An 18,221-nucleotide genomic window follows, 5' to 3' on the forward strand; every position below is an offset into this window, starting at 1 on the left:
TGTGGTACTGGTGAGGATCACATCTGGTTTCCCTGATTGTTGGCCAAAGTTTGTAGTGTAGATGTGGCTGAAGTGCATAGCCATGATGTAAATTACAAAAGCATAAATTAAAATTCTATAAATTAAGACCTTGTATGTCCTTGAACTGAAAGCCTTGGTATATGTAACAATAATTAAATGTAAACCAAAATGAATCTGAATGTGCAGCAGTACTAATTATTCTGCAACAGGAAAATAATGACTTGTTTGTGCAACTTACAAGAAGTGAAGCACGTTAAGTGGAGGAATGGGTACACCAATTGACTAACATTCCATCAACTACCTACCTGAAACTATTCCTGTTCCCTTGGTCATCTTTGCAGACAATAGGGAACCAGAACACAAACATGTCACCGGTTTCCTGAGATAATTCCTCTGGTAGTAAATTGTAAGCTTGAGCAACAACCTATTGGTGATGGTGTAATAGTGTTGTAAGAAAAATGGCTGCTGTAAAGAGGTTTATCCACTGGGATGTTTGCTGGTCATGAATTTTATGCCTCTCTACAAATTTTTATCAGTGGCAGAAAAAGCCCAGCGAAAATTGCTCAATGAAGAACCTCTGTTTTAGGCTACATATAGCACCAGTCAGTATATTGAAAACTATGTTAATTATGAGAAATGTGGTTTTATAAGTGTTTATTACTGAATATTACCTAAGAAAAAAAGATTGTTTCAATGTCCCAACTATTTTATTCTGTGTTACTTTAGCTTTTTGGTTCTTAATGCAGACTGTTTAAATGATGATGTTAAAGCAGATGAAATGTACTCCAGGCAAGACTGTTTTCTTCCTGATAGTTAAAGGGTCTTACTTACTCTGTTGTTTTTGTATATCTTATAGAGGATTTGGTAAAAAAATATACCAACAAAATTGGAGTTACTACTGGAGATTTTATATTGTGAACCTGTTTCTTTCCTTGTGTTTATTTTAACACACTATAAACCTTACAAAACATTTCCTCTGGAGAAGTGCTAGCAAGGAGTCTAGTCTTAATATAAAATCGAAATTTATGCTAACAACCCTCAAATCTGTTGTGTGTATATGTAACTTTTAGTAGTACATATCCTTACCTTGGCTTTCCTTCCATGAAAGTCTAAATTTCCAATGTATATTGGGGTTTTCTACATTTCCCCTCAGATACATACACCTAAAAAAGTTCACATACTTCTGAATAAGAGTAATAAGAGATATGACAAACAAACTGTTGAATGAAAAAAAGGTACTCGAGGGTGTGCTTCTGTCATCTGTTAAGCCTGTAGAACTGGTGACAGGCAAAGGATTTTAACAAAACTTTGCACTTGTGTCATGAAGACAGGTGCCTCTATTCTTCTGTTGAAGTAGTCTTTGAGTGAGTAACTTGCACTGTGAGCACCCATCTCTGTGACAGTCAATTAGATTTTAGCTAGAGGCTTACACTGGGATTGCAGAGGAACACAATCTAAGGAAAACTAGTGCTTGAACTCCAAGGAGATTCTCTTCTGAGGTCTATTTTATAAGGGGCTTAGTCCTGGATTAATTTCTGCATATTCTTTGTGCTAGCTTTGTTGAAAGCAGTACACTTGTAGGGACCTGGGATTTTGACATCTGCCATCAAATAACTTGGAGGAACACAAGCCTGGGAATGGAACTTGTGGGATGCATGCTAAGGGAATCATCTCAGACCTCAAAAGACCTGTTTATAGCAGAAACAATTGCTACTTGTACTTCCATTTTCTTAGGAGAAAGTATAAAAGCAGGGATATATAGAAACATCCTCTTAAATAAGTAATGAGGTAGAATGGCTTCTAATTATGTAATTTTAAATCTTAGCATTTGAATAAGTGTGACAAATGCGTTAAGAGAAAATATATACTTTCACAATCAGGAAAGTTAAATTGAGGGCAACAGCAGAGTATGTTTAGTGTTCAGCACTAGACATCAGTGATGAAAGTAACAAACCTCATTTCCCTTGTAAGACTATTTGTGAACTTGCTATATTAAAAGCACACCCTAGTTTATATTCATTGCATGCTGTATTCAGCTGAAATATTTCTTATCCAAAGATTAACCTACTTACCCAAGACAGCTGTGTATGAATTGTGTCAAACACCTTTCAAGAGAAAATGATCATACTAAGTCAGTTAAACCATGTTGAGTAAAATTTAGTCATGTCAGACTTAAAATGTTGCAGAAAAATGTACTTGGATGAGACTGATACGTAAAAAAATTGCACTTGAGTCACTAATAATAGTCCCTCTAGTTTTATCCTATTAATGCTCTGCTGACCCAGTACAGCCAGGCATCAAACATGCTGTTCAATTATCTCTTACAAGACTATCCTGGCTTATTTTCAGAAAGATGTTCCACTCATCTGACTTTTCTGGTTTGTTTTAACATGCCACACTCTTATGCTGATGTTTTATTAAAACATGGCTGCTCTAAAATATGCAAAGCCTGTGCAGAAATAGCAGCAAGGCTAATAAAATTATAAGCTTATAAAACACCACAGCCGGTATCCTCTGCACAAGTTCTGCCCGTGCTGAGTAGATTTTAATGAATCTGCCCTATTTGGCTACTCCACATGTTCCTGGCCTGTTGGTAATTTCTCTGATCAATACTTTATATGACTACATGGCAACAAAGGACAGCTTTTCTTTTTCTTTCTAATTTATTTTGTTCATTTGTATAAATCACAAAATAGAAAATCCAAACTTCCATTTTCAAGGGTACTTTTTTTCACTCCGTAGTATTTTTTTTTCAGTTTAATATCAATATATGACCATATAGTTCTTTTCTAAATCTGGGGAAGTCTAGAAGCCATCAACTAGTCCATTGTTGCTCACGAACACTACCAGCAGAATGAAAACATAAATCATTACATAAAGCAGCTTGTCAACAGAGGAGGGTGTTTTAATTCCTTTCTCTTCGTACTGGCACATTGAAAGAGCAACAAATTTTGTTTGAAGACATCTAATGAGAAGGAATAAAGCCTTAAGTAGAAAAAGAGCAGGAAAAAAACTAGAGTGAACGACTTAAGACTCCTGACTTCATGTGTATTTGACGCCTGGACTTCAGAAGACTGGCTTGGCTAAACGGGGACCTTAGAACAGCATTGCAGTGCAAGACATGAGGTAAAATCAGGGATAGGCTGCAAAGAAGGTATCTAGAAACATTACTCAGGCATACAGAGGTTGACTTCGGAGAATAAATTGAAATGGGCCCAGGATGTCGAGGGCAAAAAGAGGAGCTTCCATTGCTACAGTAGTAGCAAAAGACCAAACAAACACATGCTGGGATGGATTAGGCTGTGATTTGGGGTCCAGCTCGGCTGCATCCCAGGATGCGGAGAGCTGGATAAAGTCATAGCGAGACTGTCACCCTCAGCAGGAAACTGGGGAGCTCAGATTCTCCGCACCACGGGGGGGCACTAGCACACGACGCAAGCTCCCATGGTGGAGCGCGAGGGGTCGGGCTCCCGGCCCCGCCCCCGGACGTGCTCCGGGAGGCTGTGTGTGCGCAGGCGCGGTGGCCGCACGTGGCAGACATGGCGCACGGGCTGGATCGCGCGCAGGTACTGCGGGGAGGTGGGTGGGAGCGTGCATTGCCGTGCCGTGCTTGGCTTTAACTCCAGCTGCTGCCGGCGTTGTACCGTTGCAGGTGAAGAAGGCGGTGGAGGCGCTCTTGGCTTTCGCCAGAAGTAAATCCAAGGGAGGCCCGCTGCTCCTGAACGAGAACGAGAACTTTCATCTTCTGGTGACGGTCTGGAAGGTTCCGCGGGTGGCACAAGTAATTCACATGTAAGGAATGCCCTCTCGGCCCTGCAGTGACAGGGGCTGCTCGTGTCCTTTGGGTTGGAAAAGCGCTCTGTGCTCGTAATGAGCTTCAGGGGGTGGTTGGCGTGGGCCTGGTTGGTGAGGCCGCTGCTTTACACGCACACCACACACCGCATTCGGGTGAGGGGTGGCTCGGCTGTGCCTGCTTCATGCGCGTAGAGAATACCGAGTCTGTTGGCTGTCACTTGCGAGGTGTGTGCTTTTCAGTCCTGAAGCTCAAGAAAAGGAATCGACAGCTTTTTTGTCCTAGGCCACGACCAAATCATCAGAAAGGTCCTTTTCTCTTTCTTAAGGTGCCCCAATTCAAGTACGAATTACAAGGTTTTTTTCAAGCTGTAGCTGTGCCATACTGCGAAAGTTTACAACTGTATATCTGGCACTGAAAAAGCATATTTAGTACTGGATGTATTCATGGTGTAAAGAAAGGAAAAATGATGGTCCTCTTCCTTCCCCCAGGACCTGTGGTGTAATGCAGGGCCCCTGGCAGGCAGGTGTGTGTCTGGCTGGAGCCCTGTATGTGACTGTTCTCCTTTTACAGCTCTAGATGCTTTAAAGAGTGCCTGAGTTCCACCAAGGACATTTAGCAATTAACAAAGACCAGAACCCAGATACACAGCTTCTCTGTAGTGCCTGTTAAGGAGTAACAACCTTGCAGGATAGACCTAGTTCTGGAAAAAACGTCTTTCTTCTCTTAAGCATTCCCTGTCCCTCTCATGTTCTTGTTGTAGACCACTGCCCCATGGCATTCGCCCAGAAACAGCTGAGGTTTGCCTGTTCACAAAGGATGAACCAAACTTATCAGCAGAACAGACAGAGAATCTATACAAGAAACTTTTACTCCAGCATGGGATCAGAAGTGTTAGCCAGGTAAGCAGCTGGCAACCTTGCAGTGTAAAAGAATACTTAAATTCTTTGTAACTAGGAAATTATTTTATTGTTGTCTTTAACCCTGATTTAGGTGTTACCATGTGCTGACATTCTGATTGGTGATTTGCAGTTACTGTGCAGGAGATCCATGTTCAGTTCTTAAAACAAGTTCTGTGTCCTTTCCCTGCTGATAGTCTTGAGCATTGTAAAGAAGTGCACCAAGACAGACCATCACTTACAGAATTCGGTTCTCTGCAGTTCTAAGAAGTGTTCTAGGCTGTGTTTTCAGTTGTGTGGACTAAACTGGAGTAAATGAATTGTGTAACTTGTGTTGCAGATCATCTCATACAAAACTCTCAAAAAAGAGTATAAAATGTTTGAAGCAAAGCGTCGCCTCCTGAACAGATTTGATCTTTTTCTGTCTGATGACCGAATTAGAAGGCTCTTGCCCTCACATCTGGGAAAGCACTTTTATGAAAGGAAAAAGTAGGTCTTTAAATTCTGTATATCCATTTTGCCATATCTTTTTTTTTTTTGAAGGTTAGATTCTTCTTGGTAAAGTTTTGGTAGGGTGGGCTTGGGGAGGAGATTGGTTTGGTTTTGGGTTTGTATGTTTGTTTTTAATTTTTATTGGGGTTTTGGTTGTTTTGTTTTCTAAGTTACCCCCATTTCTTTTTTAGGGTACCTTTATCTGTTAACCTGAAAGCCAAAAATCTTGCTAAGGAACTACAAAAACACATCCAGGGGACGACACTCCCAGTGACCAACAAAGGGTGCTGTTAGTAAGTATGAGCAGATTAATACTTCCCTTGAAGGATGGTTGTACCTTAACTGTAGAAACTTCAAGTGAGTTTCTTTTATTCCATAAAGATGTGAGTAAAAGAGGTTAAGGGTCACTACTCCAGATATGGGCCATTTTGAACCTTAATGTGTATAAAGTAGTTCCACTTAATGAGCAGTTTTACTGTAAAACTTTACTTTTTGTCTCCTTTTCTTTAAGCCTCAGGACTTTCCAAGCGCCAGTCACTGTCAAACAGCATGTACAATCTTAGAAAAATATTACTGTTAAATTAGATAAAATCTCTTTCCAAAATACTCTATTTTTTGTAATGTTTTTCATTTATTGTGCGTCTAAAAAGGTCTGAATTGGCAATATGAGGGAAAATAATGAGGGAAATGGGGTTGTGTTCTCTACAACTGCCTGAAAGGAGGGTGAAGTGAGAAAGTGGCTGATCTCTTCTTGCAAGTGACAAGTGATAGTGCAAGAGGAAATGGCCTCAAGCTGCACCAGGGGAGGTTTAGATTGAATATTAAGGAAACTTCTTCCCCAAAAAGGTAGCCAGGCATTGGAACAGGCTGCCCAGAGAAGTGATGGAATCGCAGTCCCTGGAAGTGTTCAGGGACTGTGTTGATATGAGCCCTTAGTGACATGGTTTAGTGGTGGACTTGGCAGGCCTGGGGTAACACTTGGACTTGATGATCTTGAAGGATCTTAGTTCTGTGATTCTATGAATATGCTTAGTAATATAAGGCACAAGTTGCATGACCAAACACAGAAATGTGCTTTTAGTTTCTAGGTATGCCTAAAACCAAGTAACTTGAAGCATGTTTATTTTGCCCACATATAAATACTACTATTAATTTCTTTCAGTACAGCACGTGTAGGTCACACTGGAATGAAAGTGGATGCGATACTAGATAATATCATTGCAGCAGCTGAGGTGATTGCTAAGAAGTTACCAAAGGTACTGCAGGTTGATTGCATTAAAGCCAAGTCTGTTTATAATTCAGCCTTGTTTTTTCTACATCATGTACTGGTTTTGTTGTTGCAGAATTGGAAAAATGTGAAAATTCTTCACCTCAAAACACTTAAGTCAGTTGCGCTGCCAATTTACACTGCAGATCTTGCCAACTTGGATGAGCTTGACAGCCAGCCATCTCTCAGAAAGAAGGAAGTAAAGGTAAACAAAAACTTCTTCATACTTCCTGTAAAATCGAAATGGAACAACTAGTTCTTTGTCTTGCTTTTATGCATTATAGTGTCTGATGTGTTGGGTTTAAACATTTTAACAGTTGATTCCAAGCATTTGTGGCTACAAATGGGTTAGGTGCCCCTGATTTTGTGTTTCAAATAATCGGTAATACAATGAATGGTGGAATCTTCCAGATTGGAAGGCAAATTGGAAATAAATAAGTTGAGCGTTTCTAGCCTTAAACTGTAGGGATCTGAGATTCAGTCTTGAAACTTCTGCTTGTATTGTTTGTTTATATTTGCCTTCTGAAAATATTAATATATACATGGATTCAGAATATGCACCATTATTTGCTGGCTAATCAGTGGTATCTGAATAATCCACAAGCTACACTTCTATGGATGGGGGCAGCGCTCACATACTTTAAGAAAGATAGTAAATAATTAGTTGTTCCTCTGTACTAAGTTCTGCTTCTTATGTTCTTTTGTGTGAAATAGATTTGGAGCATATATAATCAAAGACTGTAATCTTGACATTATTGTTCATTTACTTACGAGCTTTTTCTAATAAACTGCTGAAAGTATTTTACATATGATTGACAGGTCTAGGTCTGTTCAGCCACACTATTTAAATTAATGTTGCTAGACTGTCTTATTTTTAGCCATATTAAAACAATTATACATTTAAAAATGTATTCTTGGTGATTTGTCTGAGATATACTTCCAATTAATTTTAGAAGAGAATGAGCAAGAAACCAAAGAAGGAAACTAAAAAACAGAATTCAAGTGAAGTCATTTCAGCTACTGAAATTAATACTGCTGCTGCTCAGGAGCCTGTGGTAAAAGAGAAGGTAGGAGTTGTCCAAGAAGCAGGTGATCACAATGATGAAGAAATTCCTCAACTTGTGCCTATGGAAATAACGAGCTTAGCTGAACTGAAGGTAATTATTTAATAATATCTAGAAACTCCCAGTTCAGTTAAAACTAAAGGTTTTGAGCTGTTTAAATCTTTTATTGCTTCTTAGGGATCAGTGTGTGTTAATACACTTGAAGTGAACTGGATTTTTTGTGACAATGAAAGTGAATGTTGAGTGTGTGAGGGGGTGCTTTGGGTAGGTGGTTTGTTTGCTTTGGGCTTAGAGATTTTTTAATATGTAAGTATTTTTTTTTTTTTTATTACCTCCTCTTACAGTAATATGCAACATTAACTATCACATAATACAAATTGAGACCTGGCAGCTTGTATGAAGTACTCTATGGACTTAACTGTTGCCAGTATTGGAGATGATGTGGATCGTTTCGTTAACCAGCCTGGGAGCTTTGTAGACATGTTATACTCACTTTTAACAAATATCTGGGAAATATACTTGGATTAATAAAACAGTAACACTTAGAAATTCAAATTAGTTGTACTGCATTTGCGATTGGGACATCCTTGAACTCTTAACTATGTGCTACTTCAGGAATACCCAAATGAAAATTATGATTATGTGCAAGCCTGCCAAAAAGCCTCATACAGCTTCAAGGTGCATTCATGACAGGCCTACATTAGTGCACGTGATGTGATCGCCAGAGGCTGATTTCCAGAGACCAGGGACAGATACAAATAGAGTTTGGCTGTATAAACTGTCCTGGTGACAGCAGCCTTCTTTCATGAGGGCCGTTTGGGAATGCATGATGAACTCCAAGGAATACTAGGCCTAGTGTCAGTCTGTGTGTGTACAGCTGGACTTCCAATAGAGCTGATCTCTACCCAGTCTATTAAGCCTGGAAATATGTTAAGAGGGGGACTGTGGTTTTAAGCTAGCAGAGGACAGCGACTTGACTGGTCAGGAGGATCCTTGCATCTGTCAAATCTATTTACTTACTTTTTTTTCTTTCTATTTTTTTTTTCCTTCTTATTATTTTTATGACTTAGGTGTTTCACCTTCTGCTTCCAGAGTGAAATGTGAACAGATTATTTTGGCTAGGGCACCGGGCAATTTATAAAAAGCATTTGTCTTTTATAATAGTTTTCATTGATGCTGCTTCCTGGAAAAATGTAAAGATGTTTCTTAGGTGGAAGGTTAATTTATGTGTCTTAAATACAGGCAATGGAACCAAGTCTAGAAAAAGGTGACAGCGTGGTCAAGAAAATGAAAACACCCCTTGGGAAGAGAAAGAAACAGCCTCCACCTCTGGAGACTCCAAAACATGAAGCTGTAGAAGAGTGTGCAGACGTGCGGTCAAAACAGAAAAAAACCAAGCGGCTCAGCATGCGAAAGGAAGCGATAAAAGAAAAAGAGACAAAAAAGACTCCCAAAAAACCTGAAGCAAAGTCTTTTGCAACATCCAAAGCTGGCAAATTGATCCAGTCAGCCAAGACGTCTAAAAAAACACCAAAACAAGCATCAAAGAAAGTGCGCAAGCTACAGACACAATGAGGTGTTGTCTGTTGTAACACAATTTATATAGTCATTCACTGGCATAATTTAGTAAAAAGTATGTTGATGAAGTAGAAAACCTTAAGAAAATCTCTTGCCAAGAGGTGTTTTTTTTCTTTTTACTGAAACCTGTAATGATTCAGTTATGTTTCCTTCTGACTGATGAGCTGGAGTAAATAAACTCAATTCAGCTTTATTTCTTTACCTTTTCATCTTTTCCTGGCCCCAACTAGGAGCATTCGAATTCTTTTAAGTGTCAAAGGGCAGGGAGGTGACTATTCCAGATATTTTGTAACTGATATTTTCCTGAGGCACAGCTTAGTGAAACAGACAAGGTCTGAATACATACTGCATGCATACCAAAACCAGCAGTCTGTTCAATATGGGATTTAAAATGTGAAATAGCTGCTACTATTTTTTCTTAAATTGTTCAATATAATGAAAGCAAGTTGACATCTATCAGTCTTACTCCAGACATTCAAGTCCATAGCCTGATAACAAGCCAATTTTAATGTGATTTTTAGCTGTTTTTACCTAGGGTATTTGTGTGTTGGGTTTCTGGTTTGGTTTGTTTTAAAGCACGGACAATTTTATCATTGTATGCTTTGACCATTTATACTTTATGACATTAAGCAAAATCTCCTTACCTTCACTTTTGGGCTTTATTTCAGTTGAGGAGATCCCTGGCTGCTGCTCACAATTCTGTTTTCTTCCATCTGAAAACTGCCAAAGGCTGTATGAAATCAGGTGTGCCAGCCGCATGAACCAGTCCTGTAAAGGCATGAAAGAGATACTTTGCCAAACTGAAAGGTGATAGATTTGAAATTTTACAGAATAACTGAATTGTTGCTCACTGTATAATTCATATCCTTCTCAGGATGACAATACAAGGCAGTTTTGTGATAGAGGAGGGAGGCAGAGAAAATAAGCTTATTTTCAAACTCATTTTGTCTCTTCTTGTGCCCTAGGGAGACAGAAGTTTGATGTACACAGTAGGAGTGTCACAGTGTTAGAACTAAGACTTAAATAGCTCTTTTTCTAAATATTCTTGTTCAAGGTTATTAATAATGATTTCTGTTTAGAATTCCTTCAGTATTTGTTATTCTGTTGTAATTAGATCTGCCTTCTCCCTCTTATCAATCTTCAGATTAAGCAAAATAGTCATGTTGTATATGATCATTAGAATTCCTACTACCATCGGGCTGTAACCCTAAAATCAGCTTGACTTCCTAAGAACTATTTTGATTCTAATGGAATAAACCCCTATAAACTAAGCAGCTCTATGAACTTCACTCGAACTTGGATAGCTTTCTCTTACACTTGTGAGAGGAAAAAAGTTAGGTTATTTAACATCATAATGTGAGGCAGAAGTGGAACCAGAGGTGTTTTACTTGAGGCTAAGTTTAAACTTAAAATTCAAAAGAGACCCCAAAATAATGAGGAAGAATGGAATGTAGGCTTTTTGGTACCATAGTTGTTCTCAAGATAGAAGTGAAATGGAAGATATTTTACTCTTTAAGTGCTTAGAATGATTTTAACTATTTTATTTTTAAGAGGGTTTCAGCTTGTGTTTTCCTAAGGACATCTTTTATATAATAATGTCAGTAACACAGGCAGTCACTAATCAAGAGATGGCTTTACCTAGTCTTGATTTTCAAGTGTCCAGTAGGAGCAGTGATAAGTGAACCAAATGCTGTGATAGGAATTGAGTCTAATAGTAAGCCAATAGCACTCGTTGGCATTGGAGGAATAGTCTTCCCCAGCAGTATCATTTTCACACTGTACTTCCACACATACATGGAAGCTTCATATGCTCTTAGGCCTGTCAGACTTCCCATTGGCTTAATATTTCCAATTACTGGAACAGTGTGGTTTACCATTGTTAATCTGCTAAATATAAAGGCATCATGAGAATATGTGTAAGAGAGCCTGCAGGCAAATGTAGTTCTTGGGCTTGAGGACTTGGCAGTGTTAAGGGATGTACCAGGTCACTAAATGACATGAGTGAACTGAAATATGTATCTTGCCTTTTACGTAACTTTTACAGACTGGATTTTTCATCTTGCATTCACTAGTTCCCTGCCTGTCAACATCAAGCTCTATTCTAACTTAATTCTTTTTAAGCCAACTTAAATTGGCTTAAAACTTAATTCTTTTTAAGCCAACTTCCTCAAAGACATAGTCTGTATAACTGCAGATGAACATTATAACTATCTTGCAAATCTCCATTGCCCACTATAGTAGCTGCCCCCTCTTGCATGTGCCAAGGCCTGCAAGATGTACACTCATCTTGAGACCGTCTTTGTGAAGTGCCACCCTTCTGTGGTGTCTGAGCAAACCACGGTACAGACCTTAACCCCTTCACAAGGGCACCTGCCTCAACTCCAGCTGGGTCCAGCTGTATCTGTGGCCACTGCTTGGAAGGGATGCCTCAGCTCCAGGACACTGGTGGTCACTCCGGCTGCTCAACAGCTGCTCCTGCTGTTCTCTCACGAAGTGGAGCAACACCTGAGGAAGAGCCAGCTGTGCCAGCCACTTTGCCCGGCAGCAGCAGGAGGAAGGGGCCTGTCAGAGGGCGTCCAAAGCCGCTGGTGGGGGAAGGCCGGCTGCAGGAACCGGGTCTCAGCAAACGGGATGCCGGACACCGCTAGAGCGGCTTAGGACAAGGCGGGCCTTGCCTGCTCGATGCCGGGAGCCGGGGCTCTCCGCGGGGCCGGTGCTGAGGGCGGTGGCGTTCCCGCCTTTCCCCTCAGAGGCCGCAGGAGCTGGTCGAGAACCCCTCCGCCAGGGGGCGTGGCCCCGCTCGCAGGTGCAGGAGGGGGCGTGGCCTCAGGACGTCCCCTCAGGTGTGGCCCCGCCCTCCCCTCAGGTGTGGGAGGCCCGAGGCGGCGGCGCCGCTCCATGCCATGGCGGCCCCCGGCGGGCTCGGCCGCTGCGTGGCCGCCTTCTGGCTGGCGTTGGCCTTCGACGCGCTGGGCCTGGCGGTGCTGCTGGCAGGCGTGTTCGCCGACGTGTTCTTCTCCGACCTCCTGATCTACGCGGGCGGCATCGGCATTTTCCTCAGCCTCATTTGGTGGGTGTTCTGGTACGCGGGCAACCTGGAGGTGCCTCTGGAGGAGCTGCGCGACGACGTGGGGTTGGCGCCGCCCAAGGTCCGCAGTGACAGTCTGCTGCGGCGGCTGGTGCACGGCTTCAGCCTCCGACTGTCCAACACCTTCGCTTCCGCGCCGCGCTCCCGCGCTACCTCCTCCACCGGCCTGGAGCTGCAGCGCGCCGGGGACCCGCGAGGCCGCCCCGCCGATGCCGGCAGGTGAGAGGTGCGAGGAGGGCGGTCCCGGGGGGGCACCGGGATGGGTCAGGGGAAGGGAAGCTGGGGCGAGGAGGGAACGTTAAGCTTGTCTAGAACTTGAGAAAGCTCTTACCTGAGATTCCATTCAAAACTTGTTCTCTTAAACCACTTGAAAAAGTTGGGGGGAATCTTTCTCCACCCAGGTGATGACAGAAATAGAGAGAGACGGACCCAGTTAGGTTAGGCAGGATACTTCCTGTAGATGTCTAAGAATGGAAAGGGCCAGCTGGAGTAGAGCAAGGGTGAGTGTGGTGGAGTTAGCATGTGGAGAGCTCAATGCAAGGTCTGTCAGGTTGCAAGCATAGAAGCCGTGAGATTCTGATCTGATCCTGAAGATCAGTTACTGATGAAGAGTTACAGGTCCTGGCAGTAACTCTAAATGCTGCCAGAAGTAAGTATAGGGTAATGAAATAGCCATTAACCATGACCCGCATTGAGCTCTCGTGAGGAGAAGCTCCCTCTTCAGCAACATGGAATGTTTCTTTCTTGGAGAATGGCAACAAAAAAGGTGAAATGCTGACTTGTGTTTACTTAACTTAGAGGCAGAGTTGTAGCTTACGGTTTGAAGCCATAAATGTAATCAGTAGTTGAACTACTTGTCTTGAACCTCAGTCATCTGAAAAAGATGCGCTACTATTCAGTGTGCAAAGACAGTATCTAGGTCCGACTGTGAAGCATGATTTGAAGGTCATCAAGCCTTTCAAGGTATCCCTACCGTATAATAATAATATAATATGGCATGTTTGTTTAGGAAGAAAAATGTGCTTAATTCCTTGAAATTGGAGGTTAGGGCTGAGAAGTCGAGCTTTCACTTCACTATGTAAAGAAGTCCTTTTCTGAAGGAATTGTAAAAACAATTTTGCGCTAAGTATCCGAACTATTCAAGGATTCTGAACATCCTGCAGTTCTGATTCACTGTGTACAAGGTCAGCCTTTTCTGCTGCTCCTTGAGAATAAATCTTGAAGCTACTGTTGGTTACTGGAAAGTTCATGTGGAAATCATCTATTTTTCATAACAGCCACAGAATTTTCTTAAGTGGAAGTTTTAGCAGTAGGGAAATAGCATTTAGATAACTATTGCTAAATGGAAAACTTACAGAAGGTGGAAAAGAAAAGCAGCAAGCTTGAAAAGATTTGGTACTGCTGTTTGGTTTATTATTAACTATTTCTGCAATTAGAAAACAGGCTGTTGAAAATAAGTCATTCTTCCCTTCTCAGATTTTTTTTTTCCCCTTAAATAGATTTAGAATTGACAGAGGTCCATATTTTCAGGGAAGAAATTACAGCCATAAATGCCCATGCCTAATCTTTTTCATCTGAAGTTTATGGCAGCTATAGGTACTGAGTTCAGTAGGTAATATGCTATCTCTGTAGATGGTCCTACTTTCAAAATGTATACATAGATGTAGTTTTTGTTGTAATGAACTTCTAGCAGTGAATTTGGTTTTTGTTCAAATCAAATATTTTATTCAAAAACATTATTTTTTAATGTTTCTAGTCTTGTAATTGATTTTAATTAGAAATAATCTATGGTTTATTGTTTCCGATAAAGGCAGATATATAGAGTGCTTTGTTACAAGTTCTTCCAAGTAAACAGCAATTTCTAATGCTACAGTAAATGAACTTTGGTACAGTTGCATTAGTAGCTGTGATTCAGAAGGAACCAAACCAGGAGTCTATAAAAGTTATGTTACACATTGTAAGAAAACTCTATGATTTTAACTTTCAGCGGTTGCACCTCCAAAGCTAATGCAGGATTTCCTTTTGTAGTTAAGTTCATCTGAAGTACTTTATGCCTTCTTATAAACAGCCGTATGAATCAGTTCATTTCTTACTGATAGACCAAATCCTTTCCCCATCTGGAGATATTTATGAACTTAACCAAACGGGTTAAACATGTTTGGGCAGATACTGTCAAGAGAGAGAAGGGGGAAAAAACACCATCATCACACACATGAAAACCAAAACAAAAAACATACAAAAAACCCCACACCATACTGGCCATTAGAGGAAAAAAAAGAAGTTTCCCAAGTTATTAACTTCAAAGCTCTCTTAACATAAAAAAAGCAACACTGCAAGTGTTTAGAAAATTAACTGTTTCCTAAATAAGGAAGTTTGTTACAGGAACTATTAATGCATTCTTGTAATTTTGATACTTTTCTGGTTCTTGGTATTAGTAACTTCTTGAAGTTATTAATGGAATACTATATGCTGTTCCCATTACCTATCTTAAAAATTATATAGATGTAGTAGAAGTGAATGGGAAGGGTGAGAATTCTCAAGATATGGAATGTTTCTATTAAAGGATTCTATTAAAGGAATAACACGTAGATTAGGATCCTTGAGCCTGAAAAGAGATGCAGAGTAGAAAAGATTTTGGAGGTCTATACAGTGAGAAGTGGTATGGAAAAGGTACCTAGGCAATGCCTCTCTAAAGACAAAGCAGGCACCAATGCGTTGTCACATGCTGTGTAACTGAAGCATGGGGTTATTTGACATGGGGCAGTGTGACAGATAAAAACAGAAGAGATGCAAAGATAGTATATTTGGCCCAGGAAGACTTGGGGCAGTAAGTGCCATTGAGATGATATCCTGAGGAGGTATTACTTATGTGCTTGATACTTGGTCACTCTTGGAGATCAGGTGTTGACTTGATGGGTCTTTTACTTGGGTCTCAATTGGCTGTTAAACATGAGAAGAAATACTTTTAAGACTGACTTCAGATAAAAGTTTAGAGTTATATATGAGTACTTGTTCTAAGACTATTTTGGAGTAACCTTTTCTTAATGTATTGTCTTCAGGATCTGTTGAAGATGCGACTATTGAAGTTACTGCCTCTAAAAGTGGAGGAAATGCTGCAAATTATGGAAAGAGAATTCCCTGCTCAACGCAGTAGGATTCTCTCATCATGGAATAATCTCTGCAACCATTGTGGACTCTATAAAATGGACAAATAGAGCCATATCTCTGCCAAACACCTGTATTTCAGCATTGGACTAGATATGTTTTGAAATGGCGGAAAAACCCCACAAAACCCCCTAAATTAGATCTCTTAAGAAGTGAGAACTAAAGAAACAAACCTGATTCATGGAAAAATCGCTGCACCATGTAATAGAGATTTTATTATTATTTTTAATAACCTGAGAATGTTTGGATAAAAAGCTCTTGCACTGTTTTACCAAGGTCTGGAAGTGAAACTTACTGTGAATTTTTATGATGCCAGTGCAATACTTTTGTTTGTAAGGGTGCTTCTAAAATATCTATGTTAAACTACTGACGCAAAGTTGCAAATATAGTAAAAGTTGTTTATAGTGTAAATAACAATTTAGAGTGACTCTTGTAAATTTTCATAATTATTTTGGAATAACTTGGAATTTGAGATTTTTATAAGTAGACAAGTAAAAGTAATTATATTGGCACACCAGTACATTCTTCATAACTACAAGTGATATAATATGATGACTAAGAAAAGGTAGTTTTAGTGCAGTAATATTGGGAATTATTTTTCCTAATGTCGAATCATTTGGTAAAGGGGATACCATCAAAAAAATCCCCTGTTGATTAACAAATACTCTGATGCTTTGTAAAATATTAATGAATTTACACTTAGATTTAAGTGAAAAATAGCACTTGGGAAAAATTTATATTAAAGGTAATGATACCTGAAATTCTTGTGTGGAGAAATTCTTCATGAGTTCCTCTGTTTTTGAACTTACATGAGGAGTTTGAGTCCACCATTGGCAAATATGGGTAAGTCTTAAATTTTTAATGTACGATTGGTTTTATGCCACACCTTGTCAAATACTACAGGTGGCTTTAAGGAAAATGGTTACTAAGAATACTGTGCTTGTACTTCCTTGTGAACTTTTGCAATGTCTTTCAATGTTCTCTTGTAAATTATTGGAGTAACTGCTTACTTTTCTATGCATATGCTGATTTTTAAATGTTCCAAATGCTCAGTTTTTCAGCAAGGTTAGATGAACACTAAACTTGTAGGTCTATAACCTGATTTCTTTTTACTGACTGCAGTTTTTAGGAGGTGTGTGCAATTGTTTCCTCCTTTTAGAAGAGCTGCAATGTGACACCACTGTATTGTTACAATGGTCTGATTGAAAAAAGAGGCCAAACCAGCTCCTTCCTTAAAGCCTATAGATCCCTGTTTCCGTGTCATTTGCAAGATTGTCGTTTTTCTGTTCTGAACAGAAAGAACTGCTTTTTCTGATTCCTCATAGTTTCACTTGTAAACTCAATCATGAGATGTAATGGTTAAGTGGAATGATTAGCAGCAGCTGTAAATTAAAGAGAACATTTGCGTGCATCCATTCATGTACTCAGTCTGGTGAAATTTTTAATCATAATGGCAAGTGAACTGGGCAGGGTTTTGAGTGCACAGTAGATTACAAAGTAATTAATCTTTAATCCAATATCAAGACTTTATGATTGTTGCATAAGATAGTAGTTAGAATGGTGTTGGCTGTTGCAATTTCACTCCAAAAAATTTCGTGGAATTCAAACATTTACAACTGGAGCATTGTATGTGTTAAAAATTTAGTATAGGAGCTGACACCTCAGTTCAGGAGGGTGCTAATCATAGAGAAGTGCTGGAATGTTACTAGTATGGTGTGTGTAAACAAGGAGATAAAAAATACTTGCTGTGGGACAGTGTAACTTGTGAGTTCTGATCCTTTCTTCTTGAAAATGTGAACGGTTACTGTTTCATGCAGTCTGCTTTCTAAACAAGGAAAGCTAATACTAAATAGAAACTGGCAGCTGAATTATTAGCAGTTAAACATTAACAAATATTTTAAACTATTTTAGTCTCCTGGTATCCTTATCAGTTGTAGCTCAATGCAGCACAAAGTCCATTCGAAGAACTTCTATACTGTTGATTGGAAAGCAGATCTTCTAGGTTTTTAGGACTGTTTGCTGTTGTGTGAACACAGAGCTTTGTACATAAAGCTAGAACTCCTTTAAAGGACAGTCCTATGCATTCTGTTGAAAAACATCACCAAAATCACAAAGAGCCAAACTGTGGTTACAGGAGTGCTTTTTGTACCTGGTTAAGCCTTAAAACTAGCTCAAAACGTCATCCTATATTCCACTAAAGGAAAAAAAGCCAACCCCCTAGCTTGTGACTACATAGAAGGATTAAATGCTTGTTGTCAGGTATCTAAAAGTTTTAATATGGTACATGTTGTTTACTTTCCTTAAATGTGAACATCATCTTCAGAGAGAAAATAATTAGAAAATTACACAAAAAACTGTTTGATGTGACTTCTGGGTGGGAGATAATTATTGTACTAGCATTTTGTGTGGAGAACCAAGGAAATGTGTACAGGTGGTCTTAGGGCTCAGGTCAACTAATGTCATGCATGGCTGTAACTGGCTTATGTGAAATTGGGAAGTAAATGTTTTGTATTCAACAGAATTAGAAAAAGAGCAGACTGAATGTTACCGAAGAGCTACACAGAAACTGCAAGTTTCCATTTGTACTTATTCAGGTTGCTTTAAAAGTTATTGAAGGCTTTTAGCTATTTAATGTTTAATTCCTTCTGAATTATATGCTCTCTAACCTTTAATATAGTCAGTTGGCATGTATAAAAACAAACAAGCCCCCAAAACGGGCCCTTTGAAACGCCGGTGAGGATTTTCTCAGCAGTGTAATTGTGTGTGTGTATGCACGCGATGCTTTAGGAGGAAAAGCAGTTACTAGCTCAGAGACGTGAAAATCCATTAACCCATTCGATTTAGAGCATTTATC

General features: G+C 39.8%; 2 protein-coding genes across 3 annotated transcripts; both read left to right on the forward strand.

Moving 5' to 3' along the window:
- Positions 1–3,487: 3,487 nt before the first annotated feature.
- On the forward strand, positions 3,488–9,307 carry RSL1D1 (ribosomal L1 domain containing 1). The gene is made up of 9 exons (XM_065684148.1): positions 3,488–3,587; positions 3,674–3,813; positions 4,578–4,716; positions 5,054–5,202; positions 5,397–5,498; positions 6,368–6,461; positions 6,549–6,677; positions 7,426–7,629; positions 8,779–9,307. Exons 1-9 carry the CDS (start codon positions 3,561–3,563, stop codon positions 9,109–9,111), a joined length of 1,317 nt encoding a protein of 438 aa, XP_065540220.1. The 5' UTR covers positions 3,488–3,560; the 3' UTR covers positions 9,112–9,307.
- A 2,446-nt stretch (positions 9,308–11,753) lies between these two features.
- LOC136016628 (transmembrane protein 238-like) lies at positions 11,754–16,782 on the forward strand. Of its 2 annotated transcripts, none has more exons than XM_065684150.1 (2): positions 11,754–12,428; positions 15,262–16,782. In XM_065684150.1, the coding sequence occupies exon 1, from the start codon at positions 12,018–12,020 to the stop codon at positions 12,423–12,425; it is 408 nt and encodes a 135-aa protein (XP_065540222.1). In that variant the 5' UTR covers positions 11,754–12,017; the 3' UTR covers positions 12,426–12,428; positions 15,262–16,782. The 2 variants fall into 2 exon arrangements, with proteins under 2 accessions (XP_065540222.1, XP_065540221.1); XM_065684149.1 differs by having other exon boundaries at positions 11,756–12,421.
- The last annotated feature ends 1,439 nt before the right edge of the window (positions 16,783–18,221 follow it).

Source organism: Lathamus discolor, chromosome 6 (genome assembly GCF_037157495.1).
Source record: "Lathamus discolor isolate bLatDis1 chromosome 6, bLatDis1.hap1, whole genome shotgun sequence".
Lineage (NCBI taxonomy): Eukaryota > Metazoa > Chordata > Aves > Psittaciformes > Psittacidae > Lathamus > Lathamus discolor.